The 26,690-nt window shown below is 41.9% G+C and overlaps 2 protein-coding genes and 1 long non-coding RNA gene across 4 annotated transcripts; 2 read left to right on the plus strand and 1 right to left on the minus strand.

Moving 5' to 3' along the window:
* Positions 1-981: 981 nt before the first annotated feature.
* setd1ba (SET domain containing 1B, histone lysine methyltransferase a) lies at positions 982-22,830 on the minus strand. Of its 2 annotated transcripts, none has more exons than XM_034123435.1 (18): positions 18,570-22,830; positions 16,106-16,257; positions 15,786-15,884; positions 15,224-15,494; positions 14,217-14,338; positions 12,551-13,639; positions 9,531-10,268; positions 8,652-8,825; positions 8,454-8,547; positions 7,740-7,945; positions 7,569-7,641; positions 7,109-7,474; positions 5,795-7,021; positions 5,035-5,201; positions 4,821-4,946; positions 4,560-4,679; positions 3,984-4,121; positions 982-3,193 (listed from the first exon to the last, which is right to left on the minus strand). In XM_034123435.1, the coding sequence occupies exons 2-18, from the start codon at positions 16,241-16,243 to the stop codon at positions 3,020-3,022; spliced, it is 5,322 nt and encodes a 1,773-aa protein (XP_033979326.1). In that variant the 5' UTR covers positions 16,244-16,257; positions 18,570-22,830; the 3' UTR covers positions 982-3,019. The 2 variants fall into 2 exon arrangements, with proteins under 2 accessions (XP_033979326.1, XP_033979325.1); XM_034123434.1 differs by lacking the exon at positions 18,570-22,830 and adding an exon at positions 16,493-16,661.
* Positions 17,105-22,045, plus strand: LOC117476723. The gene is made up of 2 exons (XR_004555282.1): positions 17,105-17,279; positions 17,426-22,045. It is a non-coding gene; the product is annotated as an uncharacterized LOC117476723 (long non-coding RNA).
* A 142-nt stretch (positions 22,831-22,972) lies between the features above and the next one.
* rhof (ras homolog family member F) lies at positions 22,973-26,322 on the plus strand. The gene is made up of 5 exons (XM_034123438.1): positions 22,973-23,460; positions 23,696-23,783; positions 24,791-24,900; positions 25,154-25,288; positions 25,875-26,322. The coding sequence occupies exons 1-5, from the start codon at positions 23,326-23,328 to the stop codon at positions 26,037-26,039; spliced, it is 633 nt and encodes a 210-aa protein (XP_033979329.1). The 5' UTR covers positions 22,973-23,325; the 3' UTR covers positions 26,040-26,322.
* Positions 26,323-26,690: the final 368 nt, after the last annotated feature.

Raw genomic sequence — 26,690 nt, forward strand, 5'->3', positions numbered from 1 at the left:
GTTTGCTGCTGAGACTCCCTACAGCTGGGACAGTTTATTTTATATTATTATTACTGTTATTATATAGTACAACTGACTTTATTTTATATTGACAATGTTTACTGACATGTACAACTGACACTTTAGTTACATTTAAAATATTTCTATTTAATGTTATGTCTTGAGAGTGCAATAAAGAAAACCGACATGGCGATTAAACAGATCCTGTATCAGCCATCCTACGGTGAAACATGGCAGTCATGTGTGCTTTCCGTCGGCCAATCCTTTTCCTAAAGCTTTTGAACTGCCTTTGATGCTGAAGAAACTTTGCGATTATAGCATTCGACGTGTGGCGGCTCCGGATTTTTGTCGGACGCCTAATAGGCTCAGGCTCTGGTCGCATTAACGAAGTTACAAAGCTGTATAACATGAGCACAAACAGCACAACTCCAGTCGACTCCATCTTCATCATGTCTGAGGTCGGAAGGTAAACAACAGACAGTATACGCGGGAAGTTTTTCTTCTTCTCTTGTTTTGTAGCGGATTGCAAACAACTTTAAGGTGCTTACCGCCACCTACTGTACTTGTAATCTTCCCTCAGGGAAAAGTACTCCGGTGTGAACGCGATCTGTACTAAGTGCCCTGGGGTTAAAAGCGCCAGGGCTCTTAGTGCCGGAACTAAGTACAGGAAAGTACTTGGTGTGAACGCGGCTACGTATGGTTGTCACAAAATCCCACGGCACACCCGGACTTGCCTCACGGCACACCGTTTGGGAACCACTGCGCTAGACCATATGGGATATCTTTTTTGTCTTTTTTCACATTTTTCTACACCCTAAACTAGTTTCAACATTATTTTGTTTACAGTGTGCCTATGTGCCAGGGTTGAGTCCCAGACTTATTTAACCCCTCCTTACATTTATGAAAAATCAACATCACTCTGACTGTCAGGGTTTACTTCAGATTGCCAACTACCAATACATAAAATCCATGTATAGCAAGTTTGTTCCTCACATATTTATTGCTCCTTGGCCCATTAAAAACAACCACTGTTAATGGATGTATGCAAAATGCTTTATTTCCACTTTTCCTTTTTCATACATTTGTTGTGTAATAAATAGACATGAGAAACTGGCTGATGCTTCAATCCCCTTCCCATGCCGATTCTGCACCTTTAGTTTTTTCTCCACACCGCAAACAACTTTTCATAGAATTTACAAACAGAAAATAAAAAAAAACAAAGCTTGACACAAGCTGAATTTCCTGCTACCAGCTCATCGCTCACCATTATGATACATTGATCTCTGAGCGGAGTAGCAAATCCCGGGGAACAAAAATATATATATATTTATATAGTATTCACAGTAACAGTATTTACACATTTGTCAGATTACAAAGCAAATAGGCAAAAAATGAAGACGTTTCCACAAGAAACAATCTTTCAAAAAGGGAGATGGAGATTTTTCCTGTACACGGCGGACCTTTTTCTTTAAATAAACAACCTTTTTAAACCCTCAGATTCCTTTTACAGATCCCTGAAAATATTTTTAAATACTCAGTCTTTGTAAAAAAAAGAGAGAAAGATGCATCTTAAAAGTGTTTCCCCTGTATAGATAAAAAAGCTTTAGATCTTCTGTACAAGTAGTATCATATACAATATAAACATCACTGGTGAAAAAAGAAATTCTCCATAAACTGAATGAAAAGCAATGACTTGACTTGGTCTTTAGGGGGAAATGATTGGCTGAGGGGATGCTAAGCAGAAGTGCAAGCCTTGAGTGCATTCACAAATAGTTTTTTTCTTATCTTAATGAGTTTATAAAGAAAGTACCGGCAGGAGCACTGCTGGGTTGTAGAAACACTTCAGTTTCGAAGGAAACATTGAACACTGGTGGAGAAATAAGTGTTGTAGTTGCAGAGGACGCAGACATGAGACGGTCATCCCAGCTGAAACATCATCAAACGTTGATGAAAAAATAGGCAGCAATTCTTCTCACATGCATGTTAACACAACTCCAGGCAAAGACTTCTATGTCCTTCTCCCTCCTGCTCAGGTTAAACAAAGACGGTTAAACATTCATATGGCACTTAAAATGAGAACTAACTGTTCCTTCACAAGCTGAAAACTTAGTTTAAGAAGTATTTTATAAATGCTTCCTAGTGGATGTTGACAGGAATTGTTTAAATATTCTTTTTCTTTTGCTCTGCGTGATTGGGCGGCCTTTTACTCTGCGGCCTACAGGGGGCAGTGCACTCACATTCACACACGCTAAGCTATGATGAAAGATTCTCTCACACATTCACACACATACATATAGTGTCTTTGAAGAAACAAGCAAGAGGGGAACTACCTTAACAAAACTGGAAAACACTGGAATATCATTAATACATTTTTGCATGTCATCTTTGACTCGTTTTTGCATAAACTAATAGGAAGCAGCGTGATCCATAATTGGCTGGTGAAAGCAGGCATGATATCCAAATATTCCAGATTTATTCCAGATTTTGTGGCAGGATTGTCCAAGAAAACTGGTGCAGAGGAGGTAGGAGCGAGAAAGCTGGGGGGGGGTCATCCCGTCTGCTTAGGGGCCCGACCTGGTCCTCAGACAGAAGAGGAGTTCTCCTGGTGGGCTTGTGCGTCTTAACAGTGTTAGGTAGCAGCTGAACATGTGCTGTTGATTCCATGTACCATGTGTGGTGTATGTAAAGCTTGTGAGACAAACGAGAGAAAGAAAATAAAGTGTAAAACTGTACAAACCAGGGCTGGATGTGGAAGGATGTCATGCTGAATACTGTACGACAGGAGCAAATGCTGCACCAGCAAGTGTTTGAGAAAGTTTGACATAAAAAACAATGCGTTTTTCATTTTCAAGAGCACCATAAATCGTAAACAATCTAGAGTTTAATTTGTGAGGAGACAAATGACTTGCAGGTTTCTTCTTCTCCTCCAAAACAAAACCTTCCCTCTTCAGTTCCTCCTCGTCCGGAGTCTGAGGACCTTGAAATTAAAAGGACAGAGAAGATGGAGCTCACATGGACGTTAATTCAGCGTTCCCCTGCAGTTCTCCGCCCCACACAAACAGGGGATCTTCTCGTCCTCGATGGGGAATTTGTAGTCGTAGGTGATCTCCTCGTTGACGTTAATGGGCTGCCTGGAGTAGATCACAATCTTCTTTTGAGATTCCACAGTGATGACCTTTGCGTAACAATTGGGCTGAAAGAAAACACATCATTCATTAGATTAGATTGTTTCATAAATGTGGTGTTAAAGATCTCCTATCATGCTATTTTTAGGCATATATTATGAGTCTTAGATATATAAAAATATATAAAAAACATGTCTATGATGTGTTTTGCTCAAAATACCAAACAGATCATGCATTTTAGACATCCCTCATATCCCTCTATTTCAGCCCTGTTAAGAGAACTGCAGGTTCGGGGTTCTTAGCTTGAAAAAAAAAAAAAAAGGAGGGGGAGCTAATGCCTGCTCAGAATTCTACGAGATACAGCTCAATGCTGCCGTGATTAAACATCTATCATGTTCCAAACCACATCAAGGATTATTTCTGAAACAGTATGGAGCTCAAATGCTTTTTCTCTTGCGGGTTTACCACAAGGTGAGTTCCTTTCTTTATTTCCCGCTTTTTTCACATACTCTCTCCAGCACAGGTTAGCTCTGAGTGATAGCGATGTTTGCTAATGTAAACACAGACCATATTACGTCCAAAACACGTCCATCATTGTTTCTGATAGCAACGTTTCTGATAGGGCCGTGGGTCCACATCTCCGATATTACGTCATATCGGACGCAAATCTGGATCAGCTCCGTTGTACCCCCGTTTTTAGAGATGTGGGTACGGAGGAAAAGAGAGAGGGTTTTGTTTTCTGACACTTTGTGAGTTCCCTGACACACCGGGGACACATATTTATGTATAAAAGACATAAAAAAGTGCATTTTGCATGATAGGTCCCCTTTAAAGCTTGTGGATGGGGATGTTTCTTACATTGCAGCTGTGGTTGATGAAGCGGGCGAAGTTGCCACACTTGGTAGCATCTATGATGGTGTCGTGGTCGACGCGGAACATGTAGCTGCTCCCGATGCCTTCCTCCTCGTAGCGCTTCTCCCGCATGTCCGCAATCACCTGACAATGAAGGATGGTTTAAAAAGGTCTAACTGCTTTAAAATGACACTTAATATTTATTTTGGCTAATAAAAAGCGTTTCGAGTCAGAGTTGCAATATTAAATCTACAAATATCCAACTTATTGAGAATCTATCATAGTATATTTCATGAAAATTGTAAGAAAATGAAATATTAAGACTTCCTGCTTTTCTGTTAATATCCAATTAAACTGAGTTCCCAACTGATAAAACAAGTAATTTAAAGACACCACCTTGACTTTGAGAAACTAGGATGGGCATTTTACCAATTTATCCAACATTTTATAGAATGAAAATTGAATCTTAGAATAATCTGCAGATCTATGACTAATGAAAAAGAATCTTCTGTAAGCACATTTGTAACAAATAAATCATTGTTAATGTACCCACAAAAAACCCACTAGAAACAAGCCTCTCACCTGTCGGATGTTCTGTCCCACGTACTCGATCACCATCTCATCAGCAGCGATGGGCTCCAGAGCAAACAGACCCCAGTCGTGGATGCCTGACCTGCAGAATCTGATCTTCTTCTTACGGAACTGAAGGAAGGAGCAACGTGTCAGTTCACTTTTAAATTGCAATGAAGCCAGGTTGTCTTACTTTCCTTTTTTTTCTCAATACCTAAACATTAGAGTGAATGAAACTGCCCACTGGAGTAAAATTCATATTCCAGTGCTTACCTTTAACTGGTTGAACTTCAGAAGGTCGCTGTCACATGCGAACGAGGACAGCAGGCGGCGCTGCTCCGACCGCCGCTCAGAGCCAGCTCTGGTGGAGGCGTGGACCTGGGCAGGAATACTCATCCCCTGCAGAGAGGAGGAGGGTTAGACATGTCCACCCACATCAGGTTAACATGCGCATTGCCTCTAAAGTGTTTCCACAGTCTGTCCTCACCTGTGTGTCGAACGGCGGCTCCTCCGACTGCAGCTTTGAGCTCTGAAGGTACTTGATCTTGTCCTTCTTGTCGATCTTGTAGTATCCTTCACTCCGGGCGCAGCCGGTCATGTGATCCCTCATGCCGTCGTCTCTTCTCCTTTTCTTAATTCTTGGGATGTTGGTAGGTGCAGGGAGGTCAAGGAAGAAACTGAAAAAAGGCCTCGGAGCACAGCTCAGATACCAAACTAGAAGGCTCCAAAGATATTTAAAAGCGGCAACAAACATTCATCTGTTTGTCATCTTGCAATCTACTTATTTATCTAAATAGTTATCACCGCAATAAAACGTATTTAATTGTGTCTTAATGTACAATAATTAAATGTTGTACTTGTATACATCATATTCTATTTACATGAATATAAACTTCTTGCGCAATTTTTTATTTTTGTATTTTATTATATATATTGCATCGTTGGAGGAGCTCAGGTCATAATAATTTAAATGCCATTTCTACACTGTAGCTTATGTGCATATGACAATAAAACCTTTGAATATGAATAAAGTTCATATTTTGCCCACCAGAGGGGGCTGCTATGTGAAACACACTCTAATAAGCAACTTTTAAAGAAGAAATTAATGAACTTTTTAAGTGTAATTTAGCTGGACTGATTTCTTAGAATTATTTGTGGAACAATTTTTAAATGAAAGATAATATAGATGAATGTTATTAATATTAACATTTGGGGTATATCAAACAGACCATAGCAGTAAAGGATATCAGGATGGTTGACCCAGAGCGTGTCGTTGAGCCAGTCGTTGCCGTTATCCTGCTGGAGCATCTTGTCGTAAGTGATCTGCAGGAGCCGTACGTCTTCTTCATCGATGCCTTCGTTCCAGATGTCGTACAGGATGGTCATTTCTTCAAACTCGGAGCGCGGGCTGAAGTACGGCCGGGGGGGCGAGGTGACGGGGGACAGGGTCTCCAGCAGCAGCTCCCCCCAGCCTCGTCGAGCCCTTCGCGCAGGTTTCACGACCACTGGTGGTTTTTTATCATAGAAGCTGTCTGTGGAAGGCAGGACTGTCTTAGGCTTCACGTCTTCTTCCTGGAAGATCAGGCCCGGCCGGTCAGGGGAGTGGGCCGTGATCGTCTGTGTGGATAGATCTCCCAGATCTGCATCATGGGGTAGATGATCATTTGACAACTCAGAGAAGGTCTTCTTGCCTTTGGGTCGACCAATTTTCTTCTTGGATGTTGCGGTGTCTGATGGCACCGGGACGTCCACGGTGAGACCCGCGGGCAGGTCTTCAGGGACTCTGGCTGAAAGCTCTGCCGACTGGTTGGGCAGGGCGCTGACGGGGGGCTCCTTGAAAACAGGTCTGTCATCCAGGCTCTCAGAGGATATTTTCCTATTGAAAGTCAGTGCTGTGGGGTCAGGGAAGACAGGAGTGAAGGTTAAATCTCTTCCTGGAGTGCGGGGGACTCCAGCACTCAGGACGGGGGATTGTGCAGGGTAGGAGAAGGGACTACCAGGGATGTGAGGGGAGCTGAGCAACAGGCTGCTGCCCGTCAGGGGGGCCTCACTGCCGGGGGTGTTGGGCATCGTGTCTGTGCTCTGGGACTTGCCCAGACTTCGAGCCCGCTCCATCAGGTCTCTACCCGGCGTGCGGGGGAGGTCCTCGTCTGTGGGGAGCCTGGGCCGCTGGGGGAAGTCAGGGAGGGGACCAGGGGGAGGGTGGAGGAGGGAACGACCTTCTACTGCCGGGTGAGGAGGGAGAGGGAGGTGCATTACAGATGCGGAGACAGATTTGGGGAGGGGTCGGTTAGCATCTACAGGGCATGGGGGTAATCTACCCGGGGTGCAGGGTACTTCTTCAGGCTCTGCTTTACCTTTGGCTTTCGTCTCCTGGTCGCTGTCGGGCAGGGCCCCGGTGGGGGTCGGGGGCCGAAGGATTGCTACGGGCTCCTGAGGTTCAGACTTCACTACGGGAATGTCTTCCTGTTTGACTACAAAATACAATTATAATTAAATGTAACATCTGTCATAAATGAATGCTAAAAGAATACATGCAGAATAATGTAGCAGACGCTCACCTTTGGGTGAGGGTGGCTTCAGGTCCTCCGTCACCTCCTCCTCAGGACTGGGGGGTCTGCGTTTGACTTTACTGCTCAGCTCCTCCTTGCTCCTCCGCTCCTCCTTCTCCTCTGGTGGCGGCCCCGAAGGAGAGCTTGGTGCCTTGGTCTCTGCCTTCTGCTCTTCATCAGACGACGATGTTGATGAGGACGAAGAGGAGGAAGAGGTCACTTTACCTTTAGCCTCCGAATCTCGTGCTGACACCGCCTCATCCCCTTCCTCCTCCTCTTCCTCCTCCTCTTCTGAGCTCAACTCGTACTCAGAGGAGTCTGCGCTTTCAGCCGAGGAGGCGGAGCTGGCCTTGGAGGAGGCGGAGCTCACGGCTTCTGCAGGAAATCAGGGAGAAGAAATCATGATTTACAGGAAACACACAGGGGGAAAATAAAACCACCAACTGTTGTAGGTTGATATTTAAAGTACCGTCATCAGATGAATCTGAGGAAGCGCTTTCACTGGAAGAGTCTTCATCATCACCCTCCTCATCGCCACTCGCCTGAAATACGATCACAGTGATGAGCAAGCGCACAAATATGCAATTTACATAATGTGAACAATCCAACACATACACAAAGCTAATATTTAACGGCTTACTTTGCCTGACGACAGCCCGTCCTGAGTTTCCTCAGGCTCCTCCTCCCTGTCAGACAACGACTCCTCTTCCTTCCCTGAGGTGTCCAGCTCCTCCTCTCCCTCGCTGTCCAGCTCCAGTGGCCTCGAGGGCCGTCTCTTCGCTACTGCAGCATCGGCGTCTAGTTTGGAATCGTCGTTGGGGAGCTCGGCTTGGTCTCGATCCCGGTCTGAATAAAATAAGACACAAGATAAATTAGCTACTGCCAGAATGATATCGAGACACTGAAAAGCACCCACAATCCCAACATTTAACGAATGGAAGGCTCTGATGAGTGGAGCAGCATCATATGAGGTTATGTTGGTGAGAATGAGGGGTAGAGGACCTGTGGTTCTAGGAAGTTGGGATTACTTTGTGGAATACCTGACCTGTAACTAGTAGCCTGACTGTAGGACTCTCACAAAAGGGACTTTGTACAATTATTCTAATCAAGCATCATTTGCGGTTATTATTTTAATTTTATGATCACTGTAGTGTCTGATTGGTAATCTTACAACTTTGTTTTCTTTTAACTAACATGTTTTGTAGCCTGACCTTCCTCTTTCTGTATGCTGTACCATGTGAGCTATGTACCATGTATGTTCATAAATAAAAACTTTAATAACAAAAAAATTAGCTACTGCCGATTTTTATAATATAAAACTGAGTGGGAGTGTATAAACCAAAGAGAGAGTCACCTTCATCCTCCAGCTCGTCATCCACTGGAGTGGAGGGTCGGGCTCGCTTGCTGTCTCCTGCTGCGGCAGCGTCAGGCGGGTCCTTCCTCTTCACCTGAACACAACATGCAGCCATGAAACACCAGCAGTGCACCTGGTGGGGCAGAAAAGGAGCCTCCCTCTTCTCTGTGTTTACTAAAAGACACATGTCAGGCTTACCTTGAAGGAGGGCAGGCGGATGGCCCCTCGTAAACTGATTCCCAAGCCCATTCCCTCGTAGCCCAGTCCCTCGCCCTTGTTCCAGTTTTCCAGCAGACTTGAACCCATCGTCTCTTTAGGTTTGGGTTTTTCTTCCTCCTTCCCCTCCACACCCTTCACTGGAGTCAAAGACACCTAGGGGAAGAGATGAAGCTGGGTAGTAATTGTATCAAAGACCTACTGTATTATACTGAAAAATGGCCTCCAGGTCAATATAATGAAACACTTGATTATGGTTATTTACATCATCAGTTAATCAGTCAATTATTTCCCCTAGTCATTTTAAAGGATAAGAAACCCAGACGTTTAAATGTAATAAGATGTTAAAGGGTGAAGAGCAAGAAAGCCTCCCATGTAAGAATATGAAACCAGTGAATATTTATCATTGGAAAATGTCAATCAATTGATTATAACAATCAATCAACAATCATTAATTTATAAATCTTTAAACACTCTTTGATCAGAGCGACATCATCACAATGCGTTTACAACATTCGCTTTTTTTCAAACTATTTTACAGTACTTTTCAAAATTGTTTTTGAACTTTTTTTCATTCATTCAATTCTTTCAGATGTAGATGTAATGGAATAGTACTCAGCCAAAGCTAAACTACTTAGAAAGGTTGTTGTATTATTCGTCATTTATATTAGATCTCTATTGTTAGTCAATAATAAATTAGTCAATTAACAAAAATAATATTGAAATAAATATCGGTTGATTAATGGATAGTGAAAACAATCATTAGATGCAGACCTAGACATTATCAGTCTGTTTAACCAAATATTGCGTGTGTGGATACAGGCTTCTGTATTAAATGTTAAGTGAAAGGAAAAAAAGTACCTTTGCCGAGTGCTCCTTCTTTTCCCACCAGTCATCAAAGGCTCTGAAAGCCACCACCTCCACCATTTTCCGGTTGAGGTCCCTCTTCATGATGGCCTTCAGCTCCTTGACAATGACCAGCAGCACACCGTCAACAGTGGCCTTGTGGGGGTCCTCCTTTTTAGTATCATATCCAGGAGGAGGAACAGTAGGGTTAAACTTTGGTATACTGGGATTCTGCCATTCCTGTCCGGGTCCTGCCGGTGCTGCTGCATCGCTAGCAGGCGTAGCACCCATAGACAGAGGCACGTAGGGTGCAGCGTACGGCCCCGAAGCACCACTGTCTATATAGTGTGGATAAGGAAAGGGCCCTCGAGTCTGAGCCATGCGACTCAACATCTGCTGCTGCATCTGGAAGGACATGGGCACGGTGCTCCACTGCTCCCACCGCAGGCAGTTCATCAGCTCCATCTGCACCAGGGGCATCATGCTGTGAGCAAAGGGACCCATGGGGTGTAGCATGTGGTGAGGCACACCGGTGAGGTGAGGGTGTCCCGGGACGGCAGAGTGAGGCGGCAGGTGGTGATGGGAGAGTTGGTATCCGGACTGGTGCTGGAGGTAGGGCAGAGGGTGGGCGATGGTCTGCATCTCCGACACAGCAGAGTTCATGACGATACCTTTACATTCTGCACCGTCGATGGGGGTCCCGGGCATCTCATCGTCAGAGATCTCCATGTCCTCCCCTGACGACTGGTGACCCTGTGAGGAAAGGAAGAGATGGTCAGCACTATGCAAGGTTCAAATCTTTAGCTGACCACTTAGCAAACCCCTTCCACTTTTGATAGTGTTTGTTACAGCTTTAAACTCAAGCACTCAAAAAAGACACTTTCTAAGCCTTTACTACCTCATGTAAGGGTTAATATAAATGCAAATGCAATAAAACTAAGTTCACAGGATTCGTTTATACCCACAACAATCAATGTCTATTGACAGTTTTGTTTGTTTTCCCAGGTGTTATAAATAAATTGGCCATGATTATTAAATTCTTGCTAAATTCCAGAGTAAGGGAATCTGGAGTGCTTGTATAGCTTTGAATGACAAGTGTAAAACAAGAAATTAAGTTTATTTTTTTTAATCTTAAATTGTGTCAAAGTGCTTTAAAATACAGTGAACCTGTTTGCATTTACCAGTGAGTACAGTGATAGAACAATCTGTAGAACGATTGCAAAAAAGAATCTTGAGAACCAAATGATTAAATTATCCCTGGATATTTTTTACATTAGAAAGTCAAGTTGTCATGACAAATTCAGCTCTTTTACTTTCTCATTCAGGGTTAGGGTCTGCTCTGTCTGATTTGAGACGCCAGGAGACAACCAGATTGTTTCATTTCAAATATACAAATATTTTAAGTTTACATAAAGAGTTGTGTTGATGAAACATAAGTTGATATTGGAAATAAAGCATTTTCCTAACCTTGAGAACTTTCACGACTTTGAACGAATCCTGCTGTGAAGACTTTGAGATAAGGCTTAAAAAGCTCAGAGAAGTCACTAAGTGGACCTTGAGACAAGATTGTTTTGTCAAACTGCCCCTTTAGCTTTATCATAATTGAATGGGTATAGTTTGACATTTCGTTAAACTGGTTATGATATAATACCTGAGATTTAGAAACCATACCAAAGCAATCTTGTTTTCTTGGATGCTTTACTTTGAGAAATAAAATATGTTTAAATGCAAGCAGCCATACAATAACTGTGCCTAAATTAAATGTTTTCTTTTTTTTATTAGAATCATACCCTGATCAAAACAAACCTACAGTAGTAGTAGTAGTAGTAGTAGTAGTAGTAGTAGTTCAGCAGCCCTTAGGACTGATCAGTGAATCATTCAAGATAAGAGCACACATTTATTTATGTGCTGTTCTGAGTTCAAAGTTTAGTATTTTCCAACTAGCAGTCAAACCTGGCTGACCCATGTTATTCAGCTTGTTTCCAAAGAGAGCTGCTTGCCCTCGTGATCAAACTATTCATTCCTAAACCATAGTTGAGGATGTGAATGCAACACTTGTACCATTGAACAAATCAGCATTTTACTCCATTTCCTGCTGTTCATTATCATAAAAAGGATATCTGTTAGAACTGCAGGGATGAAACTAAGCAGAGTAAGCTCAGCATGGGAGTGGCGATGTTATACAAATGACCTGTTTGCCATGCTTGCTTTGTGATAACTAGAAATGTGAGACATGAGACGCTGCAGCCAATCCTGACTGTCAGGCTCTGCAGAACCAGGAAGTGTTGAATGGGGGCTAACTGCCAAACTGTGTTTTCCTCCGTGTGAGTGTGTGGTTAGTGTTAGAAAGAGGAAACAAGAGTTTTTGATTCTCCAACAGCAGAGCACTGCTCTTATTTCTCCTTTCAAACTATGGTGTTACTATGACTTTAAAAAAAGGGAAGCAGCTTCTTATGAATGTGACGGTATTTGTAAGGTTGGGAAACATTTTTCATAACTTATGACAACTTTTAACCTGTGCTGATGGTAATTTTGACTTTTTATACACATATTAAGAGGATAGCATTTGTATGACTATTAGCAAAAGGAAGTGTTTCATGGTGTACCTATTATTAATATAAAGATCATAAATGTACTCTACAATAAATAAACACACAGCAGTGGGTTAACTGAAAGATCAAACACCTCTTTTGTTTAGACGTCATACACAGATAGCTCTGCTGTGGGATTAGAGCTTCCTTTCCAAGGCATAATAAATAGAAATGAAACAAAAGGGAGAGTTTACTACTACCGACCTGCACTGAAACTAGACATCACTTCCTGTGTCCTCGGTGTAACCGTCACAGCTGTGAGTAAACACCAGCAGCGTGTCTTTATCAACTAACCAAGGCTATCAATACAAACTCATTTGAGCTACACTTGAAAACTTGTTGTGCTTCTTCCTGTGTAATGTAACCACATGAATACATGCATATTTTTATTTTCATGTACACATACATTTCATGTAAATAGAAAGTCAAAAATATAGGTCTTACCGTTTCCATTTGATCAGTCGGAGTGTGGCATCGAAAATGCCTATCGTTGAGGTCACTGTTGCTCATCTTCTCCGGGACAGGAGAACTGATTCTCTTGATCAGGGAGGCAGTTCCGGGAATTGGCTCTTCATCTTCCGAGTCTGGCAGTGGGGTCGGGCTGATATCCTCCAGGCCTGTGCTACAGGGACGGGAGTTTTGCTGGCCCCCCGTGTAAGGGGGAATTGGGGATAGCTGAGAGGACGAGGAGGAGATGGGACTCCCCTCCATCCGCACCTCAGTGTCCGAGTCTCGCTCCTCCAGGAACGGCAGTTTTGTCCTTTTCTCCTTTAGGAGCATCTCAATGCGAGAATCCAGGCTATTGCGCTCTAGGTCCAGCGTGGGGGAGCCAGGTGAGGGGCAGTGCTCTGGGGTTTGAGGAGGAGGGGTGGTCGGGTGGGGAACGGGCTCCGGCGGGGGCTCTGGGATCGGAGGAGTTTCTGGCCTCTCCTTGACGGGCAAAATGTCAGTGGCAGCTGCGGGAGGCGGCTGCGGAGGTCGGAGGTACTCCCCCTCCCTCTGGGCTGGGTGATGGAAAGCAGGCTCCGACGGGGGGAACGCGGGGGGCAAAGGAGCTTGATAAGGCGAGAAAGCGGATTTTAAGTTGGGCGTAGCAGGGGGAGGCGCTGTGTATGCGAAGGTGGGGGTGGAAGGTGGAGGTTCAGGTGGGGTGAGTTGGTGCTGTTTGAAGGGAGCCTGATCCGACGTGCTACCCCGGAACATGTTGCTGCGGTACTTAGGCCTCTCCGGTCTGCGGTTGTACGCATCCTGGAACTTACTCTCATGTCTGCGAGATTTGTAACCTCCGGAGTTCTCGGCCCGGCTCGACTGGTACGCCGGGGTGGACTGCCGACTGGAGAAATTGGAGTCTTGAGAGAACGGCGTGCCAGTCTGCCGCGGGGTGTGAGGGGTTCCCTGGGACTGGGGGGTGTCCTGCCTCAGGCTGGAGTAGCCCGTCTCCTGGGACAGAGGAGTGGTGGAGCTGCTGGGTGGCAACGCTCCTCCAGCAGCAGACACACTGCTCTCCGACAACCTGCGGATGGGCTCGCAGGCCTGAGAGGAGACAAATGGGATCGGGATTAATCAGTGAGCACAGGCGAACATTCACACCACTACCATCAAAACACACACATGATAAAGGTATTTAGGTTGTTACTTTAAAGATACTGTGTATACATTTGCAGGTCTCCCTTGAAAAAGAGATCTATGATCTGGTTAAATAAAGGTTTGAAATTAAATGAAATTAAATGCACTCATGACGATTTCTGCCAAATGTTAATTCTCAGTATGTGTACTCCTGCTTTCTTTTATAAAACAGACAGTGAATAAGAGCATCTAGGCAATGCCTGGGGGATGTTGTGCTAAGAGGCCAAAGTGCATGTTTCAGTGGCTTTGTGATTTCAGTCCACAGGCAATGCTCTGGATAACATTTCCTCTGCTCTACTCCACCACCTGCTGCACTGATAAAATGGATTACAGATAAGGATGTCAGCTAAGGTTGGTATTTGTATTATATTCAGCAACACTTCAACTCAGTAGAATGTACTACACTATGTCATTGAATAAGTCTAAACAAATGTAACAAAACCACTAAAACAAATATTTTGCATATTGTTAGACAAGTATTTACCAGTAAGGCTTCTGCCAGGCTGCGAGGGGAGACTTCTCTGACCTCCTCCCCACCAACAGGCAGGGTCAGCGGGGTGTAGCTGCCATTCATCAGGAGCTGGAAGTACCTGAGGCGATTCTCACCTGCAGATTAGAAAACATGCATGGGTATGAGGCCAAACCTATAAAGCAGGCCCTAATGCCAGCAGGCTTTATTCCAACTAATCTTAAGCTTAACCAAAATGTAAACATTTGTAGTTACATGCCGTTTCCTTTCCCGAGCACACAGGAGCATTACAAACTAATATCGAAAAGTGTTATGCATGGCATACTGAAAATCTTAACACAATTAATAATGTTTATGTGGTAAACTCTTTAAGTAACACATGCAGTTGATGCTATAATAAAATGGCCCAAACATGTTTTAATAGATTTAACTATAAAAAAGAAAAAGATACATTTGTGAGAGTAATTCAAGAGGATAAGCACTTGTGTAGGCAGTACAAACTGTACACATTGTAATTAAAATCAGTCAGTATTTTGCTGATTAAATTAACACAGATTTAAAACGGTTGCCAGTCAAACAATAAATACTGTATTGTCTTAAAATGAGTTAAAAGTTGCTGTTGTTCATTAATAAGAAGCCAATAGATCATCTTATAAACTCAAAGGTGTTTGTGACTAAAACACTTGCTAAAGTCTCAGGGATTTCACTTAGGAAGTAAATGAAGTGGGAAGAGAATTCTGACTGATTGTTTTCTGTTTGTTTGTTTACAGGTCTGAAATTATGCACACTGGGAGTACACAGTACCGTCAGCGCTGGTCTTGTGGGAGCCGCTTACATTCAATGAAATTCAATTATCCCACCACAACACACTACACACGTGACTGCTGTCATAATCATTTTTAAAACATGGCAACAATACATTTTTAAATAAATGTGGTGTTCTCCTGCTGCAGAGAACATGCTCGTTCGTGCAAAATGTGGGTTACTCAGCTTTTCATCAGACTGACTGAATCACTGTTTACCTTTCGGGTCCAGCTCCACGTGGATGAAGTTTCCCATAACAGACGTCTTGTGAAGCGACTGCACAGCCACTTTGGCAGCTTTCACGTTCTCAAAAACAACTTTAGCAATCCCCAGGTGCTTCTTATTCTTCGGATTGTACAAGATCTCGACGTGCTCGATTTCTCCGAATTTTTTGCACATGTCGCTAAGAAATCCTTCCCTGATGTTGTCGTTCAGCCTGGCGAATGTCACCTCCTTGGGAGGCACAGGGCCGATATAACACTCATCGATCTGGAAGAAGAATGAGAGGAGTTAGAGGAGCTTCGTGTTGCACCATGTGGGGCCATTTCGGACAGCTGAGATAAGAACAACAGTGCCAGAGTAGTTGCGATTAACATGCAGATCCAGTAAGCCCACTGCACGTATCAGATTGTGCATGTTATTTTGGTTTTAACAGCCCGTCCAACATCATAATTTCCCCCGACATCCAGGAGATGAGCAAGGGGGGTGTGTCTAGAACTTTTGACAGTCACCCTTTTCCTCAAGGAAAACTGGCATCGTGCTTTCTGTCAGATAATGTACCTTAAATGTCGGCACCGGGAGGTCGGTCTCTTTGTATTTAGTCCAGAGACGACCGATCCTCGGGTCTCGGACCATGTCCACCGGGGGCATCCCGGGGTTCTGCAGGAGAGGAGGGGGAGACGCATGATGTTATCCATCTAATCTACAACTTTACAATAACTTGTTGTAAAGTAGTTTCACACAAACCAGTGTGAATGAACAACTCCGTGCAAGATGCTGGAACACACCGGTCAACACAGACCACATTGTAACTTATCATGGAGGTCGGCTACTCTGTTACTATTGTAGCCGTTTCGCCGCGTCAAATACGTTCCACTTACGGGCATGTTGAAAGTCAGCCCATCGTAGCGATACAGTTTGTGGGATCCCTTCTTCAGCGCCGGATCGATGATCAACTTGTAACTTCTGCAGTGGTGGCCCCGCTTCTCCGCCGAGCCGCAGCCGGGATGACTGTCCATGCCGTTCGCCAAACCTGAAACGACAGGCAGCGACAGGGAGAGAAGAGCTATCGTGAGCCAACGCTTAAACACGGTCCCGTTACCAGCCCCCAACACTTTAAACCAGACAAACGTTACAAATGCATGGCTTTGGTGGTAGGGGTAACCTAAGGTAGCCTAAGTGAGAGAAACGGGATCTAGCGTGTATCCCAGTTACGGAAAACAGGCTTTAGGAGGGCTGGAGAAAGAGGAAAAAAAGAACAAGCTTACTTGAACTCTGCTTTCTGCCATGGTCTTCGTTCAATCTGTATTTCTCCCCTGGCTTGGACATGGTTCGTCCGATCGAGATATTTTCTTTAATTGATGAAAAGACGAAATCGCTTTCCTTTCGCCGCTTACATTACATGATTTAGCTTGAAGAATACTGCCTCCTTTTCGGCGAGAGCCAACACATATTGTGTGCCTCTGGTCTGTAGCTTCTGTCTCTCCCACAATACACCGCTAGGCTTGCCCAACGCTGATGCTAGCCGCACTTTCGCCAGAGTTTTATTTTTTATTTCCACGGGTTATTTTTTAATGATATTGATTTCTAAAAAAAATCGGATGTTTTATAAATGCACAGTCAAAAACGTTCGTATGCATTTATATATATTAGTATATGACCGGTAACTGCTTTGTGTCTCTAAACCTCTAAATCATTTTGTGTCGAATCTGCTGACTGTATTTACCCAAATGGCAAACACAAGATAGACACAGGGGCAATCTTCTCAACTGACACTAAAGGCCATTAAAAAGGATTTGGACGAAGGTTTTTGTGTAGTCGTTGAACAATTAAACCATATCGGACTATATTTGTGAAGGAAAACAAACACATGGGGACTCCGCGGATGTAGAGACAGAAGATGACTGCGAATGGGAGATGTCTCACACAAAACTCGGCTGATAAAACGTTGAAGTTAATTGCGAGGCTAACGTTTATAACCGTTGGAATGCGGCGGTGGGTTACGTTGTGTCAGTTTTGTAATCCAGACCAACAAACTAGTGCCAAACCGTTGTGGTACGTGCTGGCTTTTAAACAAATCTTAACAACCCGTGGAGCTTTTATTTGTATTATCATAACGCTTTTCATTTTTTAATACCATTTGCGAGACTTATATTGTCGCCTAAAGTGGATTTAGTTTGACATTGCTTGGTGTTTTGCAGTGATCGGGCAATTGGCTGGTTAACAGCGGCAGCTCTGGCGGGCCAATCAGAGCGCAGCAGCAGAGGAGCAGTCTGCTATTAGAGGCACGGCTCAGGAGTCCTTCAACAGAGAGCAGAGAGAGGGGGCCGAGCGCTATCGGCAGCCATTTTCCTAAAACGACTCAATGGCCTATATGGGTTTCCTTTGTTCCAAAAGGGATCTTACACTTGATTTCCTCATCTCTCACGGACTATGATAAAACTATGATACCTCCTTTTAAAGGATTGAGAAGAAGGAAGATTATGTACTGGATGTAATACCCTGTGACATCTTGAGCCTTTTTTCCTCTGCCTGGAATCCATCTTTGTCTTAACTAGGTCATGGCACACCCATATAATAGTATTTATATTTCTTATGTGAAAAGAAACCAAATGTTTTGAATAAACAGCTGTATGATATTTGGAGATGTTAAGTTAATGGGAAACACAGTTAAAGTGACCATGTGTCTGGCAATGCACTAATGGCCTTGTGATATGCTTAGCAATAAGTAAGTTCAACTTTTTTTATCAAAATTTAAAAGAAGGCTAATGTAAAATGTGAGGCATGCATTTTCTGTTATCAAAAGTGTTTCTTCAATGTATTAATTGAGCTATCAATTTACTCACAGAAATGTTGGCATTTGTATTATACAACTTTATTTAATATGTTCACTGGCATGCTGACATATAGATAATACAGTCCAGCTTATATAGGCTACTGCTCCTCAGATGACAGAGAGCAGGCCACGGATAACTAATGGCCTGTTAATTAACAGTTTATTGTGCTGCCTTCAAATTTGACTGTTACGTTATTTTATTTGATTAATGACTTTAAACACTTTACTCTCACAACAGCAACGGTTAAAAACCCTGGTGTGTTGCACCCTTCCTTCAGCTGTGGAGACAACTTCAAGCTCGATTAGGTTTGTGCTGTCCAATTGCCATTTAAGAAGCAAATGCGTCCAAAGTGTAATCGTCGGCTTGACCTTGCATCAAGGGTGTATTTAAATGTCTTAACAAGCCCAGAAAGGTAGCGTCTTTTTTTTACTTTAAAAAACGCTTTAAAAAAAAAAAAAACTTAAGAGGAAACAGATGGAGTGAAAACTCTTATGGTGAAAATATTTACCTCAGCACTTTGGTGAAATGCAGTTAACAGGCCTAAACGCAGGGACAGGAGGAACGTTTTCAGCTCCATCTTCGGATCCTCTAATAATGGCATTAATAAGGGGTGGGATAGCGTCTCCTGAAAAGGAAGGAATCCATTAGCAACGAAAGATAGAGGAGAGCTCTTTTGAAAACTTTTTGATCAGTGCTAGGCATTGCCTCTCGGCCAGCGAAAATGCATCTTCAAGCATCATCTGTGTGGGCAATATGCAAACCATCTCCTCTCTCTCTCTCTCTCCTTGAAGACAGGATTGCAGTCAAGTATAACCTCTTCTATTTCGACATTTCTTACAGAGCTACATCATGTTTAACCACAAGGAAATGTTGTTTTTGAAAGGTAATGGATTTTGAGCTATTTCACTTAATATGACAGTTTGTAACATGTCTAACTAAATGTAGCCTATGTCATTATATAGGACAGACAACCTGCACAATAGTTAACTGTGGTTACAACGTTTTCAGCAAAAATATATTTTATATACTTTTGTAAAAAAAAGAACTGTAACCCATATTTGTTTGATTAATTGTAAACTTACAGTTAGAACTCAAAACATGTAATCCAAGGCTTAAACGAGCAAAGGAATGTTATGGGAGCGAAATCTGCTAAATATAACTGCTTGCCTTTGTCCAAAAACACCTTTTTTGGTGGTAGCCTATGCAGGCTACACTTGTTCAATGGTTTCTCTGCTGTTCTCTTGTCTCAAAATGGCTTCTTTACAGACAAAGGAGAGCGCTGTGCTGTTAAATGTTGCTGCGCCATAACTGGGAGAGGCTCGTAGGCTGTACTCAGAGGGAGTTTAGGTTTTTTTCTCGGTGATGCAACAGGAAGTCTCACAACATTGTATAAAGTAGTGTTGTTGTTTTTTTACTAGTGTACTGTATGTATAATAAGAAGTAAAATAGACTTAATGGAAGGAAACGTAATACAAGTGGCGTGATCAGGCTGTGTGGTTGCCGGGCTGCCTCGCCCTGCCAGCCGCATGTAATCCGAGAGCTCTGGACGGTTGCCATGGGAGCTCGAGCGAGTTGCTGCTCCCCCACACTGCCATATAAGGTCATCAGGAATCCTCTGCAGCAGTGGAATAACACGGGGGAGGAGGCTTCCGTACGTGCACTATGGCTTCAGACAAAGACCGGAGGATAACGGGCGTTTCAGTGCTACAGAGCAGGACAAACTAACAAACAAAAAAAGCGATTTTTATCGTTTAATCGGCAGAGGAGTTCAACTTAGAATTGATGTATTTAGCTGCGTCACTAATGTGCCCTTTACGCACTCCATTCTGGTGCGTGAGCGTGTTTTACGCACTCCCCTTTGGTGTGTCTTATTTGCTTATGAGAACACACACTAATGTAGTACTAGTCGGTGTGTCGGAGGCCTGTTTTTCTTGTTATCCACTCCTAGCTCGGGGCTGCCAAGTGCGCGCATTTGCAGGTCACGAGGCTGCAGACAGCATTCCTCTCTGTCCAACCCTGCTTTCTTTCTACACCCCACCCCCCAGTGCAAATGGAGACAGAATAGTGAAGAAGGTTTCATGTTTGTGTGTAACAAAGGTGAACATTTTGCGTTGAAAACAGCCAATGAGGTTATTTATAGGCCTTTGTTTAAAAAAAAAAAAAAAAAAACCTCCCTGGTGGGTTGCGCCATTCAGTTTTGCGCGCCGCTGACAGACTGGAATATTCCACACAGAGGATTGGCCTCTCTTCTGCAGGACAGCTGTCTCTTTGCACGGCGAAAAAAACTACTTTTGACAATTGATCTTGGTTTATTAATTGATGAAAATGGGCTATACACGTATGGATATTTTACACACCTACAGGACAATTTAATACCTTTTTTTATGTGAGTCATGTACTGAATATCTTAGGCTGCCAGTTTCACCTTGTAAGTCAAACAAGCACTCTTTTTTTTATCATTATTATTATTATTCTACAGTCATTTGTTATAGATTTGACTACACTTGACCGTGTTGTGGCATATAGGGCACATGAGAACGGTTTTATGTCTAATCCTGTGGAGTCAGAATAGCCTGGCAGACTCTTTCTGTCTTTCTTTGTATGCCCAGCCTTTTATGGGCTTCTGATGGATTGTTGACTGAATCAAATCAGGTATCCTCCGTGCTTTGTGTATTTTACACTGGCTTATTCAAGGATTTTTCATTCGTGGTACTGTATTTAATTATTTTCAAATCATTGTCTTTTCTTCTTTCCAGCTCTTAATTATTTGCATGACTACTGTATTATTAGTGTAACCTTCTACAGCATGCGTTGTAACTTTAAATGACAATATAATACTATGTCTGTGAGATTTTTGAATAAATATAGTATAACCACTTTTTATGTTTTATTGGTGTCAAAACTCAAGCAAGTTGCTGTTATTTTTATTATGCATAGCAATTGTTTCCACTTATTAGGATTTAAGGCCCATCTTACAAACATCATTTAAGTCAGTCATGTTAAATTAGATACATATACTTCTCTAATGGGCTACACAAAAATCACCAACCATACTGCAGGGTGTCTTAACTGTAGGAGCAAATTCCCAAATATAAAGGTGGAATTCCCTTTCTGGCCGTAAATGTGTGTTTTCTGGGAAAATACATTCAAGATGACATGTCTTATATTAATCAAAGTAAATGGCAGTGTCAGCTCATCCTCTTAAAGGGACAGCTTGCTAAAATGTTACCCACTCTTCTCCACCAACTGCATATTTTCCCACTCGTGACCAATGAAATGTAACCTTTAGAATTGACTTAAGAGCTTACCTCAGTTTGAGTTTTGATCATTATTGTATGTGAGATACAATTCTCTATACCAGATAGCCTACTGAAGATTAATTTTAAATGCAACATTATTGTGTTTTCGAGTGTAGGCTATTTCCCTATGCTGTGCTTTATCCTGACACTCTGTATTTCTGTAAAAGCAATCATTGACTTTGCTGAAACATTCCCAAACCTAATGTTAAACTATCTTTTGCATACATTGCCCATGAATACTCCCATCAACCAGTTGTATTTGGTGTCCAGTAGTAACTTAAAGGCAAATTGACTGGATGTATTACATTACAGCATGTGTCGTTGCTCATGATCATGAGGTACATCACATCTGGCTCAACCATCTTTTAACCACTGATAAGGTGTTCTTCCTGCCCTAAAGCAGCCCGTCTGCCTCACACACTCATTTGAAAAAACAGGATGTACATGTTTCTCTTTACAGTATTGTAACATATTGTACGTCTTAATTGTATCTCCGAACAAGTTACTTAATTTTTCTAATTTAATTACTTTGATGCTGGATAAAGATGTCCGCTCATTGCACCCTGGGACGAGACAGAATAGTATATCCTGACGCCCCAATCTGTGATGTCACTGCTATATTCAGCCATTCAGACTGAACAGAGAAATATGACCGACATATTGCTTGTAAATACCCCTGAGGACACAAAATGATCACAATAAAAGGAAAATTCATGGATTAAACATGGTCGAATAATGTGCTTTTTACTAATTGCATGACAAAATTCACCACACTGGTTGCTGAAGGTTTCATAATCATATTATGGATCCAAAGAATAAAGGTTTTGTTCAGTTTATATTTGGTTTCTCATGAAGAAAAGTAAGAGTATTTCAGGTAAATTATCATGACCATGAAATTCAATGTATACAATTAATTAAATATCATTAAATTAATTCAAACAGCCAACAAAAAAACGGCATCCAGGCATAAAATATTTGAAGAATTTGAGAAAAATAAGGGGGCAGATTTATTAATTATGAGCACTTTACATGTGTATTGACGTTTTATTTAAATATAATGGTTGGTAAAAGGAGCTTTTATATAAATGTTCAGAATATTTATATAAAACCTTATATCTCTTTTTGCACATTTGTGTACATAGTAATAATCCTATCTTATTTGTTCAGCCTTACTGCCTTTTAGAGCAATGCAAAATAAGTCTAATTCCTTATATGTGTACATGTACTTGGCCAATAAAAGTGCTGATTCAGATGTTATTGTTTGTGATTAATTTGGAGGAAGAACGACTGACCTTTTACCCGTATACATTTCTGAGAAAGCAAGTTCCCACTAGTACAAACCTCTAAGAGAGGAACAGGGCACACACCCAGCCCACTGTCATCAGAGCATATATACGTTCATGACTTCACAGAAAAAAAAACGCCTGCTGACTTCACTTCTGCATTAGATGTGAATATTCACAGTGTTATCACACACACACACACACACACACACACACACACACACACACACACACACACACACACACACACACACACACACACACACACACACACACACACACACACACACACACACACACACACACACACACACACACACCTCTTTTGATAGTGGCATACAAATAGGCATGCACTTAGAGGAAGTAGGAGCAGCCTCACTCCACTGCTTCACATGTGTAGCTCGATATTTGTACCCAGAGATGCTGTAAGTGAGCAGAATGATATCATGGCAGGGGAGCGCGGTAGGGGGTCAATTGTTAACCGCTTCAATGTGACAGGAACAGGAAGTGGTTAACAGCGAGCTACAACATGAGGCTCGTCTGTTCCTCTGTCTCGACACTGCCTGTACATCACCTCAGCCTTCTCAAATACATCCGGCTTTACCATGAATTTAACTTAAATCTGGAGGGAATATCTTCAGCCCCATCCTGCCTGGCACCTGTTTGATTCTTGGGAGCCAAAATGACACACAACCATGCTGGGACTGCCAATGGTACCATGAAGAAGGGACAGGAACTTAAGATTGTGATAGTGGGAGATGGAGGCTGCGGGAAAACATCACTTCTGATGGTTTATGCTAAAGGTGATTTTCCAGAGGTAAGAAGGGCTTCAATGTCATGGGATTCACCTTTAGATATTGATTTGTATTTGTTAATTAGTAAAAAACTATAGTTAAGGCTGGTAAGGTTGAAATTGTATCTCAATTAAAATTAAATGTTCTAATAGTGAACACTAATGAAATGTTGGAACTCAGAAAGAGGAAGAAATGGCAAATAATATATAATACAAATGTATGATAAAATTGACATCTTTCTCTTGTGTGTCAAAACAGAAATATGCACCGTCTGTGTTCGAAAAATATGTCACAACCATCTCTCTCGGAGGAAAAGAGATAAAGCTCAACCTGTACGACACAGCTGGTGAGACTCTTTATCAAAAATCCCCTCCTTTTCTGAACATGATTAACTTTCTACTGATTGTACATTTTATATTATGTGAAGAGACCACTTTAGGAATAGGGGCAGGCAGCAGATTAACATCACATATACCTACTCAGACTGCCAGGGGAAATATATATTTATAATTATATACACCTTAAAAATGTTTCAGCTAAGACCTCCTCCCACTGTGTTTAATCCTGAAACTGGCAGTCAGAGGAAGTGGTAAATGTCAAATTTATGTCAGAGCATCATCAACATCATCTTTCCGGAACTGACTAATAAGCTTTTATGAACTTAGCTTTTAAGCAAATTCAGACTCAATGTTATTTTGAATGTGGTTTTAAATGACTGAATTACTGTACTTAGTTTTAGCCATCAACTGAAAATAGAGTCAGAATAGCATTTATTGTACTATAAATAGTTTTGGTTAGTTTAAAATATAACAAAATACATTAAATTCAAGGGTTAAGTATCAATAAGTGTAATGCGCTAAGTGTTAAAGTAACGAGTCAATACGTTTCTTATTTGATATTGGAAATGTGTTATATGTTGGTTAGGTAGAATTCTTACAGTGACTTTAGAAATTGTAATGGCACATAACACTGTGCCATTTTGTATTAGTAGTACCTGAATTAAGGTTTTGCTTTGTCACCGATTTCAATTCAAACAATACCCAGCTAGACACCAGCTGCTGCATTTCTGCAAAACATGAAGTTCCCATGTGAAGAGAAACAGTTTTTAGAAGTCATTATCAGGAAAACCCAAGACAGACTGACAGCCTATCTTCTATATAGTTGCAGCAGGGTGTCTTACATCAGCATAAAAGGAAGCTGAAGCCAGGATGTGGTTTCAGACATCTCTGCTAACTTTGTAACATACATCATATCTGTGTGTATAGGCTGTTGCATCGAGGACAGTTTTTTTTTACTGTGTGCAAACTTTAACATTCATTTGCTAATATGAATTGTGTGCTTTCTTTCTTTTAGGACAGGATGACTATGACAGACTTCGGCCGCTCTCATACCAAGAAGCCGATCTGATTTTAGTCTGCTTCGATGTGACCAACCCCACCAGCTATGAGAATGTCCTGATAAAGGTAATCATTACACTGTGTATTCACTTACTCTTTCAGGTTGACTGTTCAAATTCAGTTAGTAAATGATTGTTTGAATGTCTTTTATGATTAACTCATGCGGGCGAGCCTGAATGTGGACATTGCCCCCCACATGGTTGACTCTGTTGTGCTAGAACTTTCTCTTTTTCCCCAAGTGTGAAGACCTTAAGTCTGATGTTAAAAAGAAGACACATACAATGCCTCAAGTGCTTAAAGTCCTATTTTGTTTCTGCAGTGGCACCCGGAGGTGAAGCACTTCTGCCGGGACACTCCTGTCATCCTGATTGGCTGCAAGACTGACCTCAGGAAGGATAAAGAGTGTTCGAGGAAGCTCAAAGCCATGAATCAGGTCCCCGTCACTTATACAGAGGTAAAGAAAAGAGGAGTGTGCAGAAATGTAGTGACCTTTAAAAACAGACCTATTGTTTGAGTTTACAGGAAGCACCCAAACAGAACATACAACCACTTAACTGCCAACCGCAATAATGCAATAACAAATCTCTTCAAAATGTACATTAAAGGAATACACTACCCCCAAAATGACCATTTGTATAGCCATAACTGAATCTGTGTTACCTTTAAATCTTGAAGAAAACTCACACGGTGAAGTAGGAATCTAATAAATTGAAATCAGGGTCGCATTTACCTAAACTAGATCAAATAATCGGTTGGCAAAGTCTCACACAACTCATGCAGAGTAATCCGAGTCAGGTAATCTGCAAAATATTTCATAATTGGCAGTTTTACGCTAAACCCAAACTATTAAAAAACTTTTGCAATATTTACTTTAGTTCATTGAGAATTCTTGGTTTATGGATTATTCATGCAAAATGTTTCTAAAAGAATTCAAGGTAACAAAAGGTTAATGATTGATAAAGAGAAAGCCATTTTGTGGGTCAGGTATTCCTTTAACCTCCTTATACAATTTAATTATTGGTGTTAATGTTGGCTTCCAGGGTGAGGAGACCCGGCAGCAGATGAATGCAGAGCTCTACCTCGAGTGTTCGGCTAAACATCAGGAGAACGTGGAAGACATTTTCAGAGAGGCCACCAAAAGGACATTGGCTTTCAATCGAAAACAAAAGAACAACAAGAGGAGAAAGAACTGTGTCGTTTTGTGAAGTAAAAAACACACAATAGAGGACTCCACTGGCTAACTTTCTCATCCACACTGAGGAAGGTTGGACATTCAGAGAAAGGGGTTTGCAGCTTCTACTCAGAGAACATTGTGACCCCCTGAATCATCAGCCCTTTACCTACACAAGAACATGACCAATGAGGTAACAGGAAAGACAGTTTTGCAAGTGGTGTGCAACTTGAAATGCCATTTATTTTTACTTTTGTATGAGATGCATTTTGCGTTTTCTATATTTTCTAATATAAAGCTTTGTGCCGTTTCAAAAACCTGTATTTTCATTTAAGTATGTAAATCTTTTAGGATGTCTTTGTTACTGAATCTGGTTTAAAAGCTGCTGGTAGGTAACACATTCCCAGACAGACTAGTTTTTGAAATTCAATACATTATGGTACTGTAGCTTTAAGAAAACATGTTTGATCAACACCCAACAGTTAGTTCATTTCCAGTAAAAACAAAACACTGATCTAGAATTTGCTTTGGAGCTGAGCCAAAATGAAGCAGACCCCTTATCTTTACCAACAGCGCCCACTAGTGTTGGAAACAATGAATGTTTGCCATGGGTGAACACGTTTGGTATTTACACGATTCCAACACCGGGGGAATTATTTTCATTGCACAAAAAAACAAAATAGAC

This window comes from Trematomus bernacchii, unplaced genomic scaffold (genome assembly GCF_902827165.1).
Source record: "Trematomus bernacchii unplaced genomic scaffold, fTreBer1.1, whole genome shotgun sequence".
NCBI lineage: Eukaryota > Metazoa > Chordata > Actinopteri > Perciformes > Nototheniidae > Trematomus > Trematomus bernacchii.

Bases quoted from the DNA above. Each gene is read 5' to 3' on its own strand.
- setd1ba (XM_034123434.1), bottom strand. From the start codon at position 16,553: ATGTCCAAGCCAGGGGAGAAATACAGATTGAACGAAGACCATGGCAGA. The intron at 4,122-4,559 runs GTGAGAGGCTTG...CTTCATTGTCAG, and splicing joins TGGGACAGAACATCCGACAG to GTGATTGCGGACATGCGGGA. The intron at 3,194-3,983 runs GTAAGAAACATC...GTTTTCTTTCAG, and splicing joins TCATCAACCACAGCTGCAAT to CCCAATTGTTACGCAAAGGT.
- rhof (XM_034123438.1), top strand. From the start codon at position 23,326: ATGACACACAACCATGCTGGGACTGCCAATGGTACCATGAAGAAGGGA. The intron at 23,784-24,790 runs GTGAGACTCTTT...TCTTTCTTTTAG, and splicing joins CAACCTGTACGACACAGCTG to GACAGGATGACTATGACAGA. The intron at 24,901-25,153 runs GTAATCATTACA...TTGTTTCTGCAG, and splicing joins ATGAGAATGTCCTGATAAAG to TGGCACCCGGAGGTGAAGCA.